Here is a 20,284-nt window from a genome sequence, read left to right as displayed (position 1 = left end):
AAATATATAACACTAAATAATATAAATGTTAACAGAATTATGGCGTTCACAAACCAATAACAAGCAAATCAAATCAATTGGTTTAAAAAATATCTTTACCCCCCAAATTTATTTTTCAAACAATTAAAAATAAAAGAAAAATAACGAAATAGTTCTGTCCTCTCTCCACCACACTCACCCCACGGACTCCACCTTCAATGGTAGACGCATCTAAAAGCTCGAAATAATCATCACAGTTCTTCAACTTCAGCAATAAACACACACACAAATGACACAACTTCATCCAGCATATTAAAAAAAAAAAAAAAAGATGTGTTCCTAATCCAACCTTGCGACTTTATTGGAGGGGAAGTAAAACTGCATTAATGGTCCGAAATCGAGGCTGTCGCGATAACTCTTTCTGCATTTGCCGTTCAGATCTATTAGGTTTTCTCCAGATTTGCAATTGTGAAGAAGACGGGGACAATTGTGTCCAACTTTTTCATTGCACATGACGATTTGGGCTTAACGGAAGTAATACGATTACAGCGTAGGATATGCTTGTGTAACAAAGTTACTAAAATTAGGAAGGCTTGTGTAAGAATCCAACAAAGATGATGGTGAGTGTAATAAGCCCAAAATATATATAGGAGTGATGGGTGTAATTTGCTCAAATTGTGTTAATGATTATCATTAGTTTGAGCGCTTAGATAGAATTGTTTCTTCTAACAATTGTTTTCTGATTAAGAAAATGATATTCTTTCTATTAAAAAAATATTATAAGGCATAATTTTGCAGTTTTAAAAATCCTAAGCCATTGCCATAGAACATTTATATGGTAAAAGCTTGCATAAGTTCTTGATATCTCTACCGTCAAGTTTTATACTCAAATGATAATACATTTTTTAAGAATATGTATCATATAATTTTAAATAGATATATTCAGGACGGATCCAGAGAATTTAAGTTGTCGGGGTGATAATATACATATAAATTGACAAGGTTAATAATATAATATAATATCCTTAAATATTTTTATCACAGCTCTTTGCAAATTTAATATTTTTATCATGGTTTCGCATCAAATTCTTGATGATATTCATAGCATAAAAAAATAAAAAAAATATTGAGCAACAAAAGTGATGAATAGGTCATGGAGTTTCGTAATAATATCTTCTTAATGTTTTTAATTATTAGTTTTTTTGTGGTCTAATTGTTATATTACTTTATTATTTATTAAGTTTGAAGATATATCCAATAAAGATTATAATTCAAATATTTAAGTGTTATGTACTAATTTTACAATTTTGTACTAAATATAAAATAATAATGAAAACAAATGCATGAACAATTATGAATGTGTTTGAAAATTCATTTTACTGGCGTTGAATGGACCTTTTCCATATTTTAATATAAAATGTAAAAGGCATAAAGGGTTGGATTGATAATGGATATACAAACACAAAATGTTAAATACAAGATTAAAAGAATCCAAAACTAAAATAAAAACACACAAAAACTATAAAAAAACATTAAAATACACTAAATTATAATATCTCTAATAAGCATAGAATAATAGAAGTAATTTTTTAGTACAAAAATGAAGTGCATTATTATAAAAGAAAGATTTAAAGGTAACTTTCAAAAATGAAGTTGTCCAGTAAAATAAAATGAATATGAATATATATAATAATATTAGATATAACAAATAGCAATCAGAATAAGAAAAGATAAAATTTTAGTGGGGTAATTGCCCTTACTTCCATGGCTATAAATCCATCGCTGGATACATTTACTTTTGTGATTATATATATAATTAGAAAACTTGACGAACATAATATAATAATTTGGTCTAATTTTTATATATATATATATATATAACACGAATTGATAAAAGATATATAAATTCAGATATAATTAGTTTGCAATATTAGACTTTAGAAGTTTAATGAGGAAGAAATTAAGCAAGTTATAAAGTAAATATCATTTATTCAAACCTAAAGAAACACAATAACACATCATCACAAACTCATGTAACCCTGCCAATAAAATAAACCCTCATCCCTAAACTCCAGCACCAGCAGCAGCTTGCTCACTTCAATACACAACTCCTAGAATTTCTCATGTCACCACGTGGTAAGCACGCTGATGTGGAGCCAAGTGTTGTGCTCACACGTAGGTATACCCTCCATAATACAACCAAAGACTTAACCATCATATAATAATAATATATTAATAATAAAGTAAACTAAAGAAATAAATAAAAAAAAAAGCTTTTCAACATGACATGCAAAATGGTAGACCTAATGATCCCCACAACTAGGACCATTTTTAAACTTGTTTTTCTCACTCACACTGTCCATAAGTCTAAGCTTCAGTTTTCTCAACAGGAACCTCTACTGGGGCTTCCACTGTCTCAGCTGGTTTGTTCTCTTCCTCTGTGGTTGCTGCTGGTGCTGATTCTGTTTCTGTTTCAGTAGTTTCTTTAGGCTCTTCTGCTTCTTCTTTCACTTCTTCAGTTTTCTCCTCTGATTTCTCTTCTGCTGCTGGCTTCTCTTCCTCTGTCTCCTTTGTCACCACCTCCTCGGTCTCAACTGCAACTTCTTTAGGCTCCTCTGGCTTGGCTTCTTCTGTAGTTGTTGTTTCTACTGTTTCTGTTGTTGGTGCTTCGGTGGTTTCTTCCTTTGGTGCTTCGGTGGTTGATTCTGGGGCAGGAACCTCAGTTGCTTGTTGTTCTTCTTGAGCAGGAACCTCAGCTGCTGCTTGTTCTGTTGCAGGAGCCTCAGTGGCTGGTACTGGTTCCGGGGTTGTTTCCTGGGTCTTGATTACCTCGGTTGTTTCATTTTCTGGAACTGTTGTTGGTGTTTGATGTGCAACCTGGGAGATTTCTAATTTCATTTAACAAAGTCTCGTGCCAAGCTTAAGAAAGCTGGATTTGTAAACATGAGAAGCAAATAACTTGACGGGAGAGACACACAAGTGAAACATCACATAATCAACACTAGCACAATCTGTTATAAGATAAGTAAAATAATTTTTGAACATCCAATGAAAACCTATTTGACATTTTAAAAAAAGATAAAAAGAAAGAAAAGTAAAGTACAATTACCATAATTGATATGATGTGATAATGAATAAAAAATAACGAGAAATAACAGTGTTTATGAGATATGTTAAGAAAAATGAAGTGTAGTACAAAACTCATTACTTATAAGATTAATGTTAATTGTCTAATACGAAAGTAATAGGACCTATGAATTAAAGTGTCATCTTGGTGAATGGCGATAGATCAAATTAATTATTTTCCTTTTCATTTCAGTTATAAGCTTGATGAAGTTCAACGTGGTTACGGGGTGTTAATTAGCTTCAACAACTAGTTGGGGTATGTTAGTTCTTGAGTTTAAAGAAATTAACGATAGTCTATTTAGCGAGGGAAAAAAAACAAGAAAAAAAGCTTACGTAATAAATTGATCAATCATTTTTGCTTCTGATGATGCAACTGTGATTATATAAACAAGAACAAAAAACGAGGTCCACATAGAACTGCTAATCGTAATCCAATTCCACAAACCGATGAATATTTCAGATATTGATCAACTGGAAAATGGTTCGTGATCCATATTCAATTGACCAATGATCAAGAAAGCTATGAAACTCGTTGATCCCCTCAAATTTCGTGTACTTTAAGTGGTTGACCGCAATAATATATGATTTATGGTTCGTATATAATGATGGTTATCAAACACCGCAGCAACAAAAACAAAGATAGTATAGATCGGGAAAACCAAAAAAGAAATTAAAATCAAAGTGCGGATAAGACTAGCTAGTACGATCGCAAATGCAACGTAAATATAACTTGCTAGATCGCACGTAATAAAAAACAAACTGATTCTTTGATCAATAATGAATAAAAAGCAAAGTAAGAAAATGAAGAAACGGTTATATTCGATCAGTTACTAAAGTGTTGAGTTTCACCGTGTGCATGTAGGAACCATATAAACTACTACTACTACTACACACGTGGACTAATAAAGAAATGTACAAAGAAAGGCAAAATTATAAACAACGAATTTTAACTGTGTGTTTGAATTACCTCAACGCTGGCCATTTGGAAAGGAGAGAGAGGGATTCAAATAAAGCTGAAAGTGAAAGGTTGGAGAGGTGTGTAAATGAGCAAGGCAGAGAGAAATTAAGAGTGGTTGTGATGAGTGTGGTGTGATGAAAGGTGAGAGAGAGGTTTATATAGAGGTGCAGAGTCATGAATAGTAGAAGCAATTCCAAAGAGAGAAATAGTTTGTGTGTGTTGTGATCACTTGGAAGAATCTTTCTCAAACAGAGACGGCTCATGTCACTGACAGAAAATAAAAGACACCAGTATGCCCAGTTGTCAATGTTTTTCCTTTTGATTCTTTATCTCTGCATAATAACATAAAAAAATATGTACATATAGATGATACCTTACCGATACAATTATTTGGGGTACGTGTATAGTATAGAAATGAAGTGAAACCAATCTATTTTTCATGTTATTATTTTATACTAAATATAATATATATAAATCCTTTTAGCTAGTATTTTTGAAACCAAATTACCCTTTTAAATTATTTTAATATGAAAATTTTAAATGGGCTGAATAAATTTTTTTATGACAGTTCAGATAATAAAAACATTTTCACATTAAATATTTTAAATCAAATAGTATTTTCTATCAATATATTTATTATTAAATAATCAAATTAGTATCTTTTATATTTTTTTAAAATTATATTTACTCAAATTACAATAATTTACAGGATGACTACTAACGGACCCCGTTTGTACTTCGTACGAGTGGGGTTCTATATGTTTCGGAGTTTTATATTACTTTAACTTTATGTTTTACAGTACTTTTGTTCTAATTTATATTTTTTATTATATCACTTATTTTATTTTACATTTATCTTTTTTTTTCTTTTAACTACAAAAAATATGTGTGGATATAATTTCTCAACATTTTGTAGAATAATATAGTAGCACCTTAAAAAATGTGCTCTACGCCTCTACCCTTTAGAATCGACCCAACTTTTCCCTTGATCGAAAAGCTAGCCAGCTAGGCACCCAAAACTGGAGCAATCATAAATAATGGAAAACAAATGAACAAAAGATACAATAATTTTCAAAGACAATAACAACACATACGAGCCTCATCTCACTCATGAGAGAATTTAATTACTTCACTTCTGTAGATAATTAGCATTGTTATGCACCTACAAAATGGGGCCTTGGTTAATGGATGTTGTACTGATTGAAGTAATATTTTCTCCTAATTCAATGTAATTAAATTAGTGGGCACATAGCAACTCTGGCATGGTATTATTATGAAGTGGAGGAAGCTTGTTGCCCGTAACATGTTAAAGAAAAGATAAGTATGCCTTTTCCCTGTTATGGTCAAGTTAAGCTGTTTGCCAAAATTTAAGGTTTTGTGAGATAATTAGCTTTTTGCTATGCATGAAGCAAAATTTTAAATGGCCATTTGGGAATTTGGAAAAATGGCAAATGGAAAGGCAACAAAGGAAATAGGCCGGTGCTGGATGTGGGGCCCGTCATCAATGGGCATCATTAACCTCCAAAACCCAAAATGAAAATGGTGGGCCCACATCAGAAAATATAGCAAGAAAGAAATTAATTGCGTGGACAACTTTTGGTTCCCTGAATCGGGCCATTTGCATTGGGAAACCCTCCTTTTCCAAAAGATGAAAATTTCACACATGGCCCCACATGGCTATGCTTTCCACGTCATACCATTCTTCCTCTGCCACACGAAAAATACTTGTGTGTCCAGTATTCTTCAAAGTTCAAACATATATTTCAATACGTTTGGATGAGATATACGTTTTAAAATACTCTGTGATAACATTTTACCCATAAATTATTGCATAAAAATTAATTTAAAATACACTAGTTTTTATTTTCATCATAGATTAATTTTTAATTTGAAATTTAATTATATATAAATCTCCTTGTTTTTTTAAATGTATTATTTAGAAATTAAACCTAAGTCTTTTTTTATTAACTCAGCTTAGCTTGTATTGTTAATTGAGTTACTTATATTATATATAGATTTTGTAGTTGTATAACAAAATAAAAAAAATATATACCATTAGTAAATGTGGGCATATGTACGTAATGTTATTTTGTAGTTTTACAAAGAGATGCATTGCGTGAGGTGATTCGATCTTTCACAATACAAAATTAACTTTTGTCCTTTATTTATATTTCTTTCTAACCCATACACCTCTTATTGCTCTCTTGCGCAATGACACTATCATGTTGATCATGAAATTATAAAACATTATCGTGGATCTTCATAATAATGTTCATATATAGTATCAAGATAATATTAATTCTAATTCTGAACGTAAGCAGAATTGTTTCCTAGCTTCTGCCAAATTTGTGTCACTAATTTATCAATTCCGTACCTTCCCCCTCCCCCCGCATCTCCCGTTTTCTCTATGCGCTGTTATTTTCAGTTACTTAAATTTGATCGTTGTTATCGATATAATTTTATTTAGTAACATGATGCCTTACTCTCTGAAAACAATAGATCAATCGTTGTGGAAGATGTTTGTATTACAATTGCTAAAAATAAAAATACTTCTAGGAATCGTATGTATATTGGGCTATTGGGTTAACCAACCAATTTGGTCGAGAGTAGGCAAAATTTCTTGCAATGTTTTAAATGATGACTCAAACATGAATCATCATTCCGACATTCTACCGTTGTTGTATTATATTAAAAAGACACTAATATTGAAAATAAACTAATCTGAGTTGAATTAATTAACTTTTAAAATTAATAATAACACAAGTTGATGTACTGAATTCATTTCTTGAGGAGTTCTTATTATCACAAGAAAGCAAAGCAAGAAGGGATTGGCTGTAAAGCGACAAAGTTTAGGTGAAAAGTGGAGGGGGCGGTGGAGAGTCCCCACTCCAAAAATGGACGGCACACATTCTGAAACGTAAACTGATGATGGATTTGATTTGTAGCCAATAACCTTAACCTTGGGCCAATAGGAACATGCCACGTGAATGCTAACTAGGATTACACCTTTGAATGGCTTTCATGTTCTTGCTTTGCTGTCTTGGCTCAGATAACATAACATGCAATGCTCGGTGACTGAATCATTCCAACGTTGATGATGTGGACCAATAATCGCCAACCTCATGTGGGGCCTAGCCTACTCTCTCAAGATTCCCTTGCTGCATCATGCTCGTATATTCTATTCTTTTTTAAGCCTAACTATTTTGTGACCTTGCGCTTTATTTATTAATAATTTGGTTACTAATGCACTACAACGGCACGCCATCTATAGCTAAACTTATCTAGAAATACTTTTAGAGGAATAAAATAAAATAAAATATTTTTTATGAGTTAAAATAAGTTTTTTGTTAATTAATTTATAAAACTTTTTACTTAATGTAAGGATGGGAATTGCCCAGTCACATCTCCATCGTGGCATCGAATCAGAAATTGGCGCTGCGGTCAATCCTAGTTTGGTTTGAGACAGCGACTTGTCGATTTCCAATTCGAAATCCTCTGCCCCTTTGTAATCACGGAGCAAGAAAATTGGCCAAATACACGTTGATACAGCATCACTCTATGAAAAAATATCTGATCATGCATTATTAGAATAGAAAACTAACAGGTTTATGATTTAATTAGCATTCGAACCCGTACAATACATGGTTTTTTTTAGTGAAAAAATGGCTATTTTTGTGAAATAAAAACACAAGAGAGAAAAAAAAATTTATTTTTAAAAAAAATAAAGTAAAAACTGTTCCGCCATTAATACTTAACGATGGCTTACTTTTAACCAAATTAATACCCATCGATGTCATCAAGTCTAGTGTTGTTGTAGGCAATAAAGTAAACTTCTGTAATACATGGATATGATACAAAATTATATTTTAAAATGGTTAAGCCAAGAAATGATTAAAAACAATTACTGCTAAGTATAGAGTTATTGAACGATAGATCACATTCATGATCCATGTATGGATCACACGGCTGCGTTATATACTTACTTTTCGAAAGTCAAATTTCCCAAATCTAATGTTTACATAAGAAGGAAGAGGAAACTGAAATACAGAGACAGTAACATGTTCTCCATATTGAAAATTAAGTAGAATATTGAATCAGAAAAAAATGGAAATAGCTATTTACAGAGTTCTTATATATCAAACCTGTTAAGAATTGTTAGTTTGTTAAAAAAATTAGTTAGTTGTTAGTGGCCTCTTGAAAATAGTTGTTAGCTCTAGAATAGAGCATTCACATACTTTTATTGTATCTTATATTCAATCAATTATAGCTTCTTCTTTTTTTATGATATTCTTCTTTTATACTTTGATTTTTTTTTTTATGGTACATTCCTGTTTCTTACTTTGATTTTTATGATTTGTGGCTACAATACGATAGTATATTTCTTGTCTCTTTTCTCAAAGTTTTGATATGGGATAAGAGTTCTCTCATGAAAAGAGCAATGATTCGGCTGCTGGAGATGATAAAAATGAAGGAGATATGCTTGTAGCAATGGATATGAAGTCCACGATTTTAGATGCAAAAGAAACAAAGGCAAAGAAGAACATGCAGAAAGTGGAAAATAGTAAGGATGATACGTTTGAGAAGAAAATCAAACGTGAAAACTTATGGTGATCCTCTTTTTTTACTTTGGTCATTATGAATTATGATGTGCGGCCAAAATATGGTGCTCCTGGTTATGTTGGTCATTATAATGTGGTGAATGTAAAATGACTGAGGACTTTAAATATAAAAACATGAAAGTAGTAAATATGATGGCAAATTATTTAAGTTACGACTCTTTGCTTTGCTCTAAGTCTTGTTTAATCTTAAACATTTTAATTTAAACTAGTCAAATGAAAGGTCATACAATTCAACTAATAAACATTTACATACTTGACATTTAAACCTTATAGCTCATGGTATGAAAATTGAAAACATATAAACATCACTATCATATTATAACTCGTATGTCTAAACAAAATTGTTTTACATAAAGTGTTTCCACGTTGGCTTATTAGCCAATAAGTTTATAATGTTTGCAGAAAACAGTAAAATATTTTAATATATAAAGTTAAGTTAATCCCATCAATATATATATCAATATATATAATAAAAGAGACTTGAAATGTTAGTAGATTTTTTTCAGCATGATGTTAGTATGAAGTTTTTCGGTCGAAAATAATAATAAATCTTTGTTGGAAATTTTGAATGTATAAAAAATAAATATTTTTTTTAACATAATTTATTTCATGTTTAAAGATCGATAAGAATTCTAATCTTATCTTAAATCACTTTATTATGAGATATGAGTTCTTATCATTCGTTATTAACCTGAAATGTTAGTAAATGATTAAAATTTCAACTTTATAATAATTATTGATAGGATATAATTAAATTTAATGAATCAAGTTGTATTTAATGAAGAATTCAGTTGGACACATCAGTACTTTTTTATTATACTATTTTGATATTAAATAGTCATTTTTTTATTATGGAATTTTGATTTTTTATTTAAATTTTAAGTTCAATTTTTTTTTTTACTTTAATCCATTAAAGTGTTTCTGTTAGACCAATTTGTCCACTCAATCTATTTTGGTTTTTGGTAACTAGCAGTGTTAATTTTCATTGACATAAAAAATTAAATGTTTATTTGATATGACATGTCTCATAGCTTGCTATCTGCTATCAAGTTAATCAAATTAGTATATTAAATTATAAAAAATGACTACTTTAATTTGATCTAATAGAGATACTATAATGGACCAAATAATTCTATTTCAGCCTAAATAGCATATGGTCACTCATGTTTATTTTTAAAAATTGATTACTTTAAAACATATTTCATAAAAATAGTAATTAAAAGTAACAATGATATAAATATACAGTTACATTTAAGATAACTCATAATATATTTTTTAATTAATAATGAATCATAGAAATCAATAAATAAATTATCATATATATATTTTTATATATAGACCTTATTTTTAATTTAATTATTAAATATATTTCACAAATAATAGCAACAATAAAAACAATAATAATTAAATTAATGATTTTATAAATACACAATTAAACTAAAATGATTTATAACATTATACATTTCATATAGATATTTTATACATATTATTACTTTGAAAAATAACATATCATAATAAATTTAATATTTTTTAATACAATATCTATTCAATTAAAAAGTAATCATATGTTCAATTATATTTAAAATACTGTTAAACAGTAAAAATTAATATTTTTATGTATGTACATATATTTTAAAAAATACTGAATAAAATATCAAATTTTGTAATTTTAACAAACCTGTACAATGCACAATTTAAAATCTAGGTAAAAAGTAAAAAACACCGATTACTCTATGTAATGCGGTGTTTTCTTTGCACTCGATAAAAGTTGCTTTTAAATGACAAAGATAATACTTGAGCAGTTTAATATTATTCTTATCAATATAGGATCTCTATTAGAGATTCCCTAAAGTTTTTAGTGGCTACATATCAGGAATAGATCCACGCTTGTATTAAATGAGGTCAATTTTTTTATATAATTATTTAAACATCTAACTTTTAATAAATATTTTTTTAATTAATAGTAAATTTTAAAATATAATCCATTACAAAAAAAAATTGAATAAACATCAACATAAAAACCAATTTTTTTTTACATTTTTTATTAGTATTTGTATAATTTTTTCTCGTATACACAATCCAAAAGAAGAGGGGAAGGGAAGCAAGATATATATATATGACATATTATATAGATTATGGTAACAACTCTATATTAATTAGAGATGTGCCCTAAGTGGTATTATATACTTTTATATAGTATTGGTATGTTTGAAATCCTTTAAATCCTAATAACTCATTTTAAATAAACTTCACGTTTATGTTATTAAAGAGAAAATAACGTCTTTATTTGTTGATCATGTGGATCCATTGGAGTATGCTTCCTTTTGTTTGAGTAGATTCAATCAACTCCATTATTTTTAAACAATAATTAAAGGTAAATACTCATTTTTATCTCTGAATGTGTAACTTGCTGACAAATGTATCCCTGAAAGATAAAAATGCAAAACTTAATCCAAAAAAATGTAAAAAGTACGATAAAAATACATCCGACCGTTAACTTACATCTATCATCATTAATAAAATAGTTGACGTGACACAGAGGGACGAATTTGTCACTAAAATGATTGTCAATGTGATCATTTCTAATTGCCAGCATAGAGACATATTTGTCATATAATATTTTTTTGACATTTCGTCAACACAAATGCCTCAAAGATGAAAATGCAAAATTTAGTTCCCGAAAAAAATGATAAATATATCCGAACGTTAATAATAGATTGCGACTAATTATTATAATTTTGAAAAATTTATAATTATTGTAACAAAATTTTGAGAGAACTACATCACACCGATAAGTGTCTGTTTTAGTTATATAATTTTTAAGCTTCTTCAATGGTTGAGACATGCATAAAATATTACCAATGGAAGTGAATTTTTATTATTTTGGTGAATTCTTCTTACTTTTCTTCAATTACAAAAAAAAAAAAATAGAGATGATCACTTTGACAAGCATTTAACTAACAAATTTGTCTCTTTATGTCATGTAAGTTATTTTATTAATACTGATGGACAAAAATTAACAGTCGGATATATTTGTCACACTTTTTACATTTTTGAGGATTAAATTTTGTATTTTTATTTTTCTGGGACATATTTGTCATTGAATTACACATTAAAAGACAAAAATGACTATTTACCCCATTCTTAATGATGAAGAAAAGAAAGTTTGTTTGAATGGCCATATCCTCGCTTGAAACAGGTGAAAGGTTATGCTTTTAATCAAGAAAACTTGCGAGTATATATGATAGATAATACAATGAAGATAAAACAGTGTTATTGGAGTGGTGTTAGAGATATTGATTCACAAAAGAAATAGTCAGTAGAATTAATACTGTGACGTTCAGTTTGAAAAGTCAAGCCGGGGGACTCATTGTCGAAGTTGCTTTTGGGAGACATGATTCATTTTGGAAAACGACAACTTGGCCAACATCGTTTTCACTCTGATCTTTCTTTTTGGAACTTTCTTTTATTATTTTTCGATAATGTATTTGCTTCATCGTTTTGTGTCCCAAATTAGCAACATATATACTAGGTCCCTTTTTGAAAGTTGGGACAGGGATAGTGTGATGTTCTAATAACTTTAACTGTCGTGAATGATTGTAATGGATTTTATATCTAAATTTCTATTAGATATTGGACTTATGACTCTTGACTCCCCAACCCTTAACCAAATAGTTGGTTGAATCTTTAACAATCTAGATCGCAGGTTCCTTCCCAACCGCGTATATTACGTTTTTTTTCATTTAGCAGCATTGCATTGCCAGCTGCCATCACATATTATTGGAATGCATACAAACAACAAAAAACAGACAAAAAAGTTGGTTAGTTTATTAGTTAAGAGAGGGAGGAAATACGCGTCGGGGGAAGAAAGAAAGTTGCACTAGATATAATCTATAAGCAAATAATTGTGTGTCTGTTCCGGGAGCTTGCAAATCAATTTTTTGCGTTAACAAAACGAATATATCATAAATCTTCTGACAAAAATTTCTGGGTAACCAATCAATAGAAACAAATGGGATAGTTCCAAACTGACACGAGAGTGTTTAAGTTTAATCAAAAGTTATCAGTTCCAACTTAATACTCCTGTCTAGAGGGAGAGCTTTGCCGATGATCCTACCCATGAAGCTTTGAGTAGAATTATCTGCAATGAAAAATACTTATTTGTCTATACCAAAAAAAGAGAAGGGGATAGTTCGAACATAGCATGAGTAAAAGGTTCAAAATATAATGGGAAATCTCTCATGCTTTAATTTTTATGGACATAACCTAATCTAAAATAATGCTTTTACGGTTTCTAAAATAATGGGATAATATATGAAATTGATGATCCCCTAACACTCAGCAACATATGAACAATATCTTCGAGTACGGTGGATGGTAAAGTTCCAACAGCAATAGTTTGAGTATATAATGTATATATCCTGCTGTTCTGTGTACCGTGCATTCCATGAAGTGCTCAACAACCAGCTTCCCCCAATCCCTGCTTCAGCATGCTGCTCAAGATTTGGTAACACTCAACGATTACAAGTTAGAGTGGAAATTTATTGGTGAAATATCGAATTTTCTTAAAAATCCGCAAATTTGGATCAATCGTATTTTGAACTGTGATTTTGACATTTAATAGCAAATACCCATATGCTTGTTTGTGTTTATTTTATCTGTGTGTATTTTTTAATTTTCTTAGAAACACGACAACGTGAAGTCGAGGATTAATCATACTTTGAAGTGTGTTTGGACTCACATCCAATACATACTAATAAGACCACATAAAGTATATGTTCAATTATGAAAAAAAAACTATACTGTAAATTATTTCTTTTGGTGAAACGTGCATAAAATACAACAAGATTGACACAAACACGCTGGGAGTATGTACTTAAAAATCCCTGAGCTCTCAACTCAATAGTAGTTGAAGAGAAAGATACTACACACAAAAATATATGGTTATATATATAGAAAAACCTAACATAAGCTACATGGAAACATTAGCCATCCATTATCGAAGGAGAAAAAACAGCTCGTGTGATTTTGATATTTCATGGTCAATACCAATCCTTCTTTGAGCCTTTGGCATTTATTTCATTTGTATATCCTACATTTCCAGTAGATAATTTTACTAATTACATGGGAGACGGATAATAGCTAGACGTGTTTTCATATTTTTTTTCATTCAGTTTTTTAATAGACCAAAAATATCTTTTGTTTCTCCTTGAGTCGATTGTATTTAATGCAGTGTTGCATATTTAAAATTTGAACCCGAGACTTCTAATTATTCTAGAACGATCCGTTTCAATTGATCACGCGATTGATAGATCGTCATTCAGTGCATAGATATGCTTCTAGTTCTTAGGATGCACCATTAATTCTTGATTTCTTGTATTACGTTTACTGTTTACAACACTATATTCATTTCTTATAAATTAACACTTCCCTCTATTATTTAATTCAAAGATATTTTTTTTTTAAGTTAAAAAAGAAGAAGTTTACGACAGTTATTGGGATTTTTGAAAAAGAAAATCCCCAAAAAACTGTTTTAACATTTTTCATAAAATTTAACATAATAATTTCTAAAAATTGCAAAAAAAATTATAATGCTCCAATTAATAATCATTTAAACTAGTGTTATTAGACTTAGACCGGTTATCGACTCGGTTGAAGAACATAAAATTTAACATCAGTTGATTAGTATGATCCGATCTATATTAAAAAAAATAGGTTTAATTACATGTCAATTTGTATATTTAAGATTTAAAATTTAATAAAATTTAACATATTTAGAAGCAAAGTTATAAACTTGATTAAAATTTTGAGCATGCAACATATTTTTTTAGAATTCGGTATATATAAACAAACTTAAGTTAGAATTTAAAATATATATAATTGTTGTACAATGACAAACATAATCTAATACACAAATTAGTCAAAAGAAAATTGAAAATGATAACACCTTTATCATCTCAAATTTCAAGATGTGATTATGATTGGTAAAAAATATAAGCAAATCTATAAAAAGTACAAGTGTAAGATATAATTTTATTTTTCTAATATGAGTGACGTTGTTCAACGGTAAGAAAAAAAATATGACTCATTGAGTCAACTGGGTCATCAAGTGGCCGATTAGAGATTGGGTCACGTCAAGTTAGATTGAGTCGCATCAGATCATATGTAGAATCGGTCCAATAAGTGACTTGGATCAATTGAGGACCTAGTTCTTGGGTCAATGGGTCGACTTGACCGGGCCAAATGCTAAAATAATGAGCAAAAGAAAAATTTAAGGACTATGACCAATCGCCGAAAAGTTTAGAAACGAAAATAAAAAATTTAAAAAAGTTTATGGATGAAAACATATTTTATCCTATTTGTAATTATTGATACATTTTGAAAGTAGATTTATAAATTTTAAATATCTCGAATCTAGTTTTGATATTAACTTTGTTAAAAGATAAATTTGATTTTTTTTTGTGTGTTTTCAAATATTGATTGTAAAAGGTTAGAAATAAAGTAGGTAGCTAAACCATGTCACACACACCCAAATATTTCTCTTATTGAAATGAAGACGGTACTTTTCCACAAAATAAAACTTTGAACCTTTAATCACCTATTATAGGAACTTTTGGCCGAAAATATGATTCACCAAAACGCATGGAGCTTCCCTAGTTTAAACCTTCAACAAAGATAAAACACGCTATCCTCCTGGATTTGGGCCAACCTAGTTTGAGCTTCGGGTGTTTGTATTGGTCCCTATTCTAATCATTCTTGGACCTTACTTAGAGGGAAAAAATCTAGTATGCCCCCGATTTGAATTTTCCCACCTCTTGCTCTTCCGTCTCCCCCACCCCCTCTACTCTCCAACCTCTTCTCTCTGCCTCTTCTTCCCAACCCTCCTCCTTTATTTCCCAACCACACTCAACCCTTCTCCCTCTCTTCCCAACTCCTCTAAGATATTTTTTGTTGTTGCAAATTCATGCTTAACAAAATCATGATTTTGTTATAAATGTATCTACAACGAAATCTCGATTCCATTGTGTATTCTAATACAACAGAATTGTGATTATGTTACCTATTTTTTGGGTTAAGAAAAAAACAACAAAATTATGATTTTGTTGTGGTTCTAGAAAAATAACATAATAAAATTGTGATCTCGTTGTATTAAAGGGGTGCAAAAGAAAACATTGAAATCCTGATTATATTGTTATGTCTGTGGTGACAAAAAAAAAATACAATAAAATCAATTTTTCATTTTTCATTGTATATTATACAACAACATCAAGGTTCTGTTATGTTGAAGGGAGTGTGAAAATAGTTGAATAACGAAATCATAATTTCATAAGAAGTATAATTTTGGAATAAAAAAAAAAGACCAACCACTTGTTAGGGGCCCAAAACAATTGAAATGGAACCAAGTAACTCCCTTGAGCTTCGATCTCTATTAGGCCTGGCCCAAAAGTAATACTTTTATTCAACTCAGAAATAATTGATGAAGTTCGGCTAGAATTTTTATTTTTCAGTTGACATAACTGAATTGGTTTGAACTTCACCAAAGATAAACCTACGCGAGTTGGGTTAAAAAGGCCTTAACATGATTTGGATCTACAATCTATACTCTGTATCATTGTGAGAAGAAAAAAAAATCGATAGAAATAGAAGACAAATAATTAGAAAAGAAATAAGTAGGTAAAAATAAGTATTATGTAAATATATATTTATGCTGTGTTTATTTTTACGGAGACAAACAATTTACAACAGACAGGTATTAGTGTTGGGTTGGTATTTAGTGCAAGTGATTGAGAAGGGAAATAACTTTTAAAATTAGTGGGACTCACTGACTTATTTATAGCCATCTTCTGTTTTCTTTTTCATTTCTTTATATTTAATTTTCTTCAACAAAATATCTTTACTTTCCATTTTATTTTTCAAATATTTTCACATATCTTTAAATGTGTTCAGAAAGAGTTTATTTCAAATATTTTTCTCTTCTGTATCAAACATAGCATTAGTGTTCAAATATCCACATATTTTGTCACCTCAAAACACGGAGGGTGTTTCGCTTTGGGATGGTTCTTGCTATACCTATAGTATTCTCGTTAAAAATTAGGCTGACTGTAAACTATTAGACATGGATCAGACAATCCAATTTTGCCAAGGAAAAGGTTATTTCGAAAATGAAGATACCTAAACTTTTCTTTTGGAGAGCTACTTGGCACAAACTCCTCAAGCCACGTACTTCAACTAAATAAGAAAGCACAGAACGTCTTGCAATTATCCTTACGCCTGTAATGTTAGCATAAACATTCAAGGTTCTATATAGGTATAATACTGTAAAATTCCAAAGTAAAAAGATAAGATACATGTATAATAATGAGAATTAAATTTTTACCATTAAAATTTAGTGGTTTAAATACAAAGTAAAAAATTACATTTTACTAGATGAAGATTATTTGAATAAATGCATTGAAAGTTATTTTTGTTTAAACTTTCAAAAAAATTGATTTATTATAATTAGTGACAATTTACTATAAATATAGAAGAGAATTAATGTATAAGACACATATTAAAAAGAGGATGTGTCAGAAGAGTGTTATCATTTCTTATAAATATTAAGTGGGATAGTCGACTTTGTAGAGTAATACATAATTTAGAGTGAGTTATAATTTTATAATTATTTTTGTGATAATAAAATAGGGTTGAGAGGGTTACATGGATATAGGCAGACAAGAGGTATCAAATTACACTAAATTCTTATGTTTATTACTATTCTTTATGATCGTTTATGTGTGTGGATAATTTTATTTGAGAGAATTATGGAACAAATACAACAATTTAATTGAAAAAGAGTAAGATCACATTTTTTTCTAACCAAGTTATTTGATAATCTAATGGATATAACTTAAAGTAAAACATGAATTTATAATTTAATTATTTTGTCAAATTTTATCAAAATTTAACAATAAAAAAATTTAAATAATTTATATTTTAGTATATTTAAAAAATATATTATATTTATTTTGAAATATGAATGAGATATTATATAATTATAAATTAATATAAAACTAAAACGAGTTTAATCCTGTATAGCTAATATTTATTCCTATCACCTCTTAATACACGATTGAAATCGTGGATAATAGCACAAGACTTCGTGATACCTAGCTTTGCGGTTGAAGCATGGATCAATTACTTTACCCCATTTCATATCATCAAATGTTAAACCTTGCCTTTGGTTTTAAGCATGTTTTTCCATCTTCTATAAACAATATAGTTTTCTATCTCTTTTCATCAGAAGATGCGGAATTGAACTGCTTTTTTTTTCCCCTCATGTTGAAAACTTGAGATTGTTCCATCTTCTATGGCATCCTTTTCTATCACTGGTCCCATAAAATGCAAAAGAATTACCTCATTTTTTCCACTGTCCTTTTCTACTACCTATAATTCTTGTAATATTTCCATTCCTAGAAACATAACAAGAAAAGTTCGTGCACGTAGCAATACCCTATCTTTATTTTCATACCAATCCTCGATGCATAGGAGCTTGTATTATGAGAAGCAGAGAGGCCTATCCCTGATTGCCTTTGATGGTAATAACTCAGAATCAGAAGGAGAAGATGGTCATCATGGCCTTGACTCAGTAATGAAACTGTACTCTGCCTTCAAGAACAAAAAAATACACGAATTATCTGCAGATGAACGCCGACGTGTGAGCAATTTCCTCTCATTCTTCGAAACCTTCCAAGGAAGAACGGTATCTTTTCCTCCCTGTTTAGGTAGGCTTAATTTTCCGTTTCTTAGGATTAAGTTCATTGTTTGGATAAGAATATTCAAGCAATTTAAGTAATTGTTTAAGATATTTTCTACTCATGAAGTCATGATATATGTTAAAAACACACTCTTTTAAATACATGTCATCTTATTGATTAAAATTTATTCACATTATAAATAATGTTTTTCTTTCTTTATTTTATATTTCTTAATCAATTTTAATAAATCAAAATGTATTTTAAATTAGTTGTTATAAAAATTAATAAATTTATCATATATAAATTTAATTTATAATTAAATAAATTATTGTTAAATTTTTATATTATGAATATGAATGCGTACATTATTTATTCATGAATAAAACACACACTAAAATAATGCTTAAAACCATTTTAAATATCTATAAATGCTTATCCAAAACCACTATTATAGTTTGCCATCAAAACAAGGCCAAAGTCAAGGGAGAGAAGACCTTAAATGTAGATGTGAAATATGAAATATCTAATTCATATTGTCTTGCATTGCAGCAAGTGTTGGAATTCTTTTCTTATCTGACAAGTATACTGGGAAACAACATTCAAATTATATTTAAACCGACTCCCCATGAAGGCGTAAATGCTGGTCTTCAGTGGAAATTCGGTAAGCAGCCTCCATGCCATGATCATAACAAGGAAATTAGTTATGCTTAGCTTCTATGAACTACTTGTGTAATAAGAAGCTGTCCTTACAATTTGTACATTGCAGAATGGGACAAGATACACCTTCCCCTTTGGAAGGGTTTCAGCTTACACATAAGCCACACTTACCACGGAAGGGCAGTAATAAGGTTTGTTTAATCTTGGATCGTAAACTCAGAAAGATTGAGAAAAGTTGTCAATACTGAATTTACTAATAAATATTTCTCATAGTTCATATATAGTGTCATATTTATGTCTAATTCAGGAATATTGAGACGTTTATGGAACCACTGCTCCACTTGAGACCCTTCGGACTGGTAAGCAACATCAAGTTTTTAAACTAGAATATTGGTGTAAATCGCCTTACCCTTTTCGTGTATCTTATGCAGAAAATGAAAATAGGCCTTAGAGAATTCGTGGAGAAGATAGCCTCATTTATGGTGTCAGAATTCGGGAATAAGGCTAAAAGAATTTTATACCTTGTGCTGGCTGTGTCTTCCCTAACTGCTTTCTTATTCTTCATGAAACTAGCTTTATAGAAACCTGTCTTTTGGATCATGCCATGGTCAATTTATTAATTTTAGTGGCAAAAAGTAACAGTTTGGTTTTAACAAGGTAGCCTTCTAGACAAGATTTGGATCTCTTATATTCCTTCTTTGATGTTACAGGAATAGAACGACACTAACAATTAACTAATATATGTATAAAATCCATTAAACTAGTGTCTTTTTTCTGGTAACATAAGAGAAAAATATGAAAGGATTTAAATCCTTTTATACTTTTGATCCATCAAGGACAAACAAGATTGAACAATATGTTAATGTACTTCTTGACGTTGATGCAACTATGGATAATTAAATAGCATTTAGTAACATATTTGTTAGTAAAACAGAAACATGCATTCCCAGTGTATTTGGCATATAAATTTTAAGCATATGGACGCTATTTTGTTGCTAGTTAGAAACAGTAGTTTGACCACTGCTATAGACTCTTTAGCGTCAGCTAGAGCAACGCACTCACATTAATTTCAGAAAATGTTTGAATTAGTGTCAGTTTTAGCTGACGCTGTTGATAAATTTTTCCATTTAAGTTGTTGCTTGTTAAAACTGGTCAAACCATCGGACTACAATAAATGCCTTCAATTGTTGACTTAGTCGACGCCATATTCC

General features: G+C 29.8%; 2 protein-coding genes across 3 annotated transcripts; one reads left to right on the top strand and one right to left on the bottom strand.

Moving 5' to 3' along the window:
* Positions 1–1,939: 1,939 nt before the first annotated feature.
* On the bottom strand, positions 1,940–4,228 carry LOC114367685 (major latex allergen Hev b 5-like). Of its 2 annotated transcripts, none has more exons than XM_028324885.1 (2): positions 4,073–4,228; positions 1,940–2,856 (listed from the first exon to the last, which is right to left on the bottom strand). In XM_028324885.1, exons 1-2 carry the CDS (start codon positions 4,085–4,087, stop codon positions 2,347–2,349), a joined length of 525 nt encoding a protein of 174 aa, XP_028180686.1. In that variant the 5' UTR covers positions 4,088–4,228; the 3' UTR covers positions 1,940–2,346. The 2 variants fall into 2 exon arrangements, with proteins under 2 accessions (XP_028180686.1, XP_028180685.1); XM_028324884.1 differs by having other exon boundaries at positions 1,940–2,908; positions 4,073–4,210.
* Positions 4,229–17,957: 13,729 nt separating this feature from the next.
* LOC114367648 lies at positions 17,958–19,746 on the top strand. The gene is made up of 5 exons (XM_028324832.1): positions 17,958–18,421; positions 18,966–19,077; positions 19,183–19,264; positions 19,381–19,432; positions 19,505–19,746. The coding sequence occupies exons 1-5, from the start codon at positions 18,029–18,031 to the stop codon at positions 19,652–19,654; spliced, it is 789 nt and encodes a 262-aa protein (XP_028180633.1). The 5' UTR covers positions 17,958–18,028; the 3' UTR covers positions 19,655–19,746.
* The last annotated feature ends 538 nt before the right edge of the window (positions 19,747–20,284 follow it).

Source organism: Glycine soja, chromosome 9 (genome assembly GCF_004193775.1).
Source record: "Glycine soja cultivar W05 chromosome 9, ASM419377v2, whole genome shotgun sequence".
Taxonomy (NCBI): Eukaryota; Viridiplantae; Streptophyta; class Magnoliopsida; order Fabales; family Fabaceae; genus Glycine; species Glycine soja.
This window is presented reverse-complemented; position numbering and strand designations above follow the sequence as displayed.

What these genes read in the sequence shown, in the direction of transcription:
- LOC114367685 (XM_028324884.1), bottom strand. Translation starts at nt 2,877, where the DNA reads ATGAAATTAGAAATCTCCCAGGTTGCACATCAAACACCAACAACAGTT.
- LOC114367648 (XM_028324832.1), top strand. Translation starts at nt 18,029, where the DNA reads ATGGCATCCTTTTCTATCACTGGTCCCATAAAATGCAAAAGAATTACC. An exon ending in AAACCTTCCAAGGAAGAACG is followed by an intron (nt 18,422 to 18,965) that starts GTATCTTTTCCT and finishes CTTGCATTGCAG; the next exon opens with CAAGTGTTGGAATTCTTTTC. An exon ending in CACGGAAGGGCAGTAATAAG is followed by an intron (nt 19,265 to 19,380) that starts GTTTGTTTAATC and finishes TGTCTAATTCAG; the next exon opens with GAATATTGAGACGTTTATGG.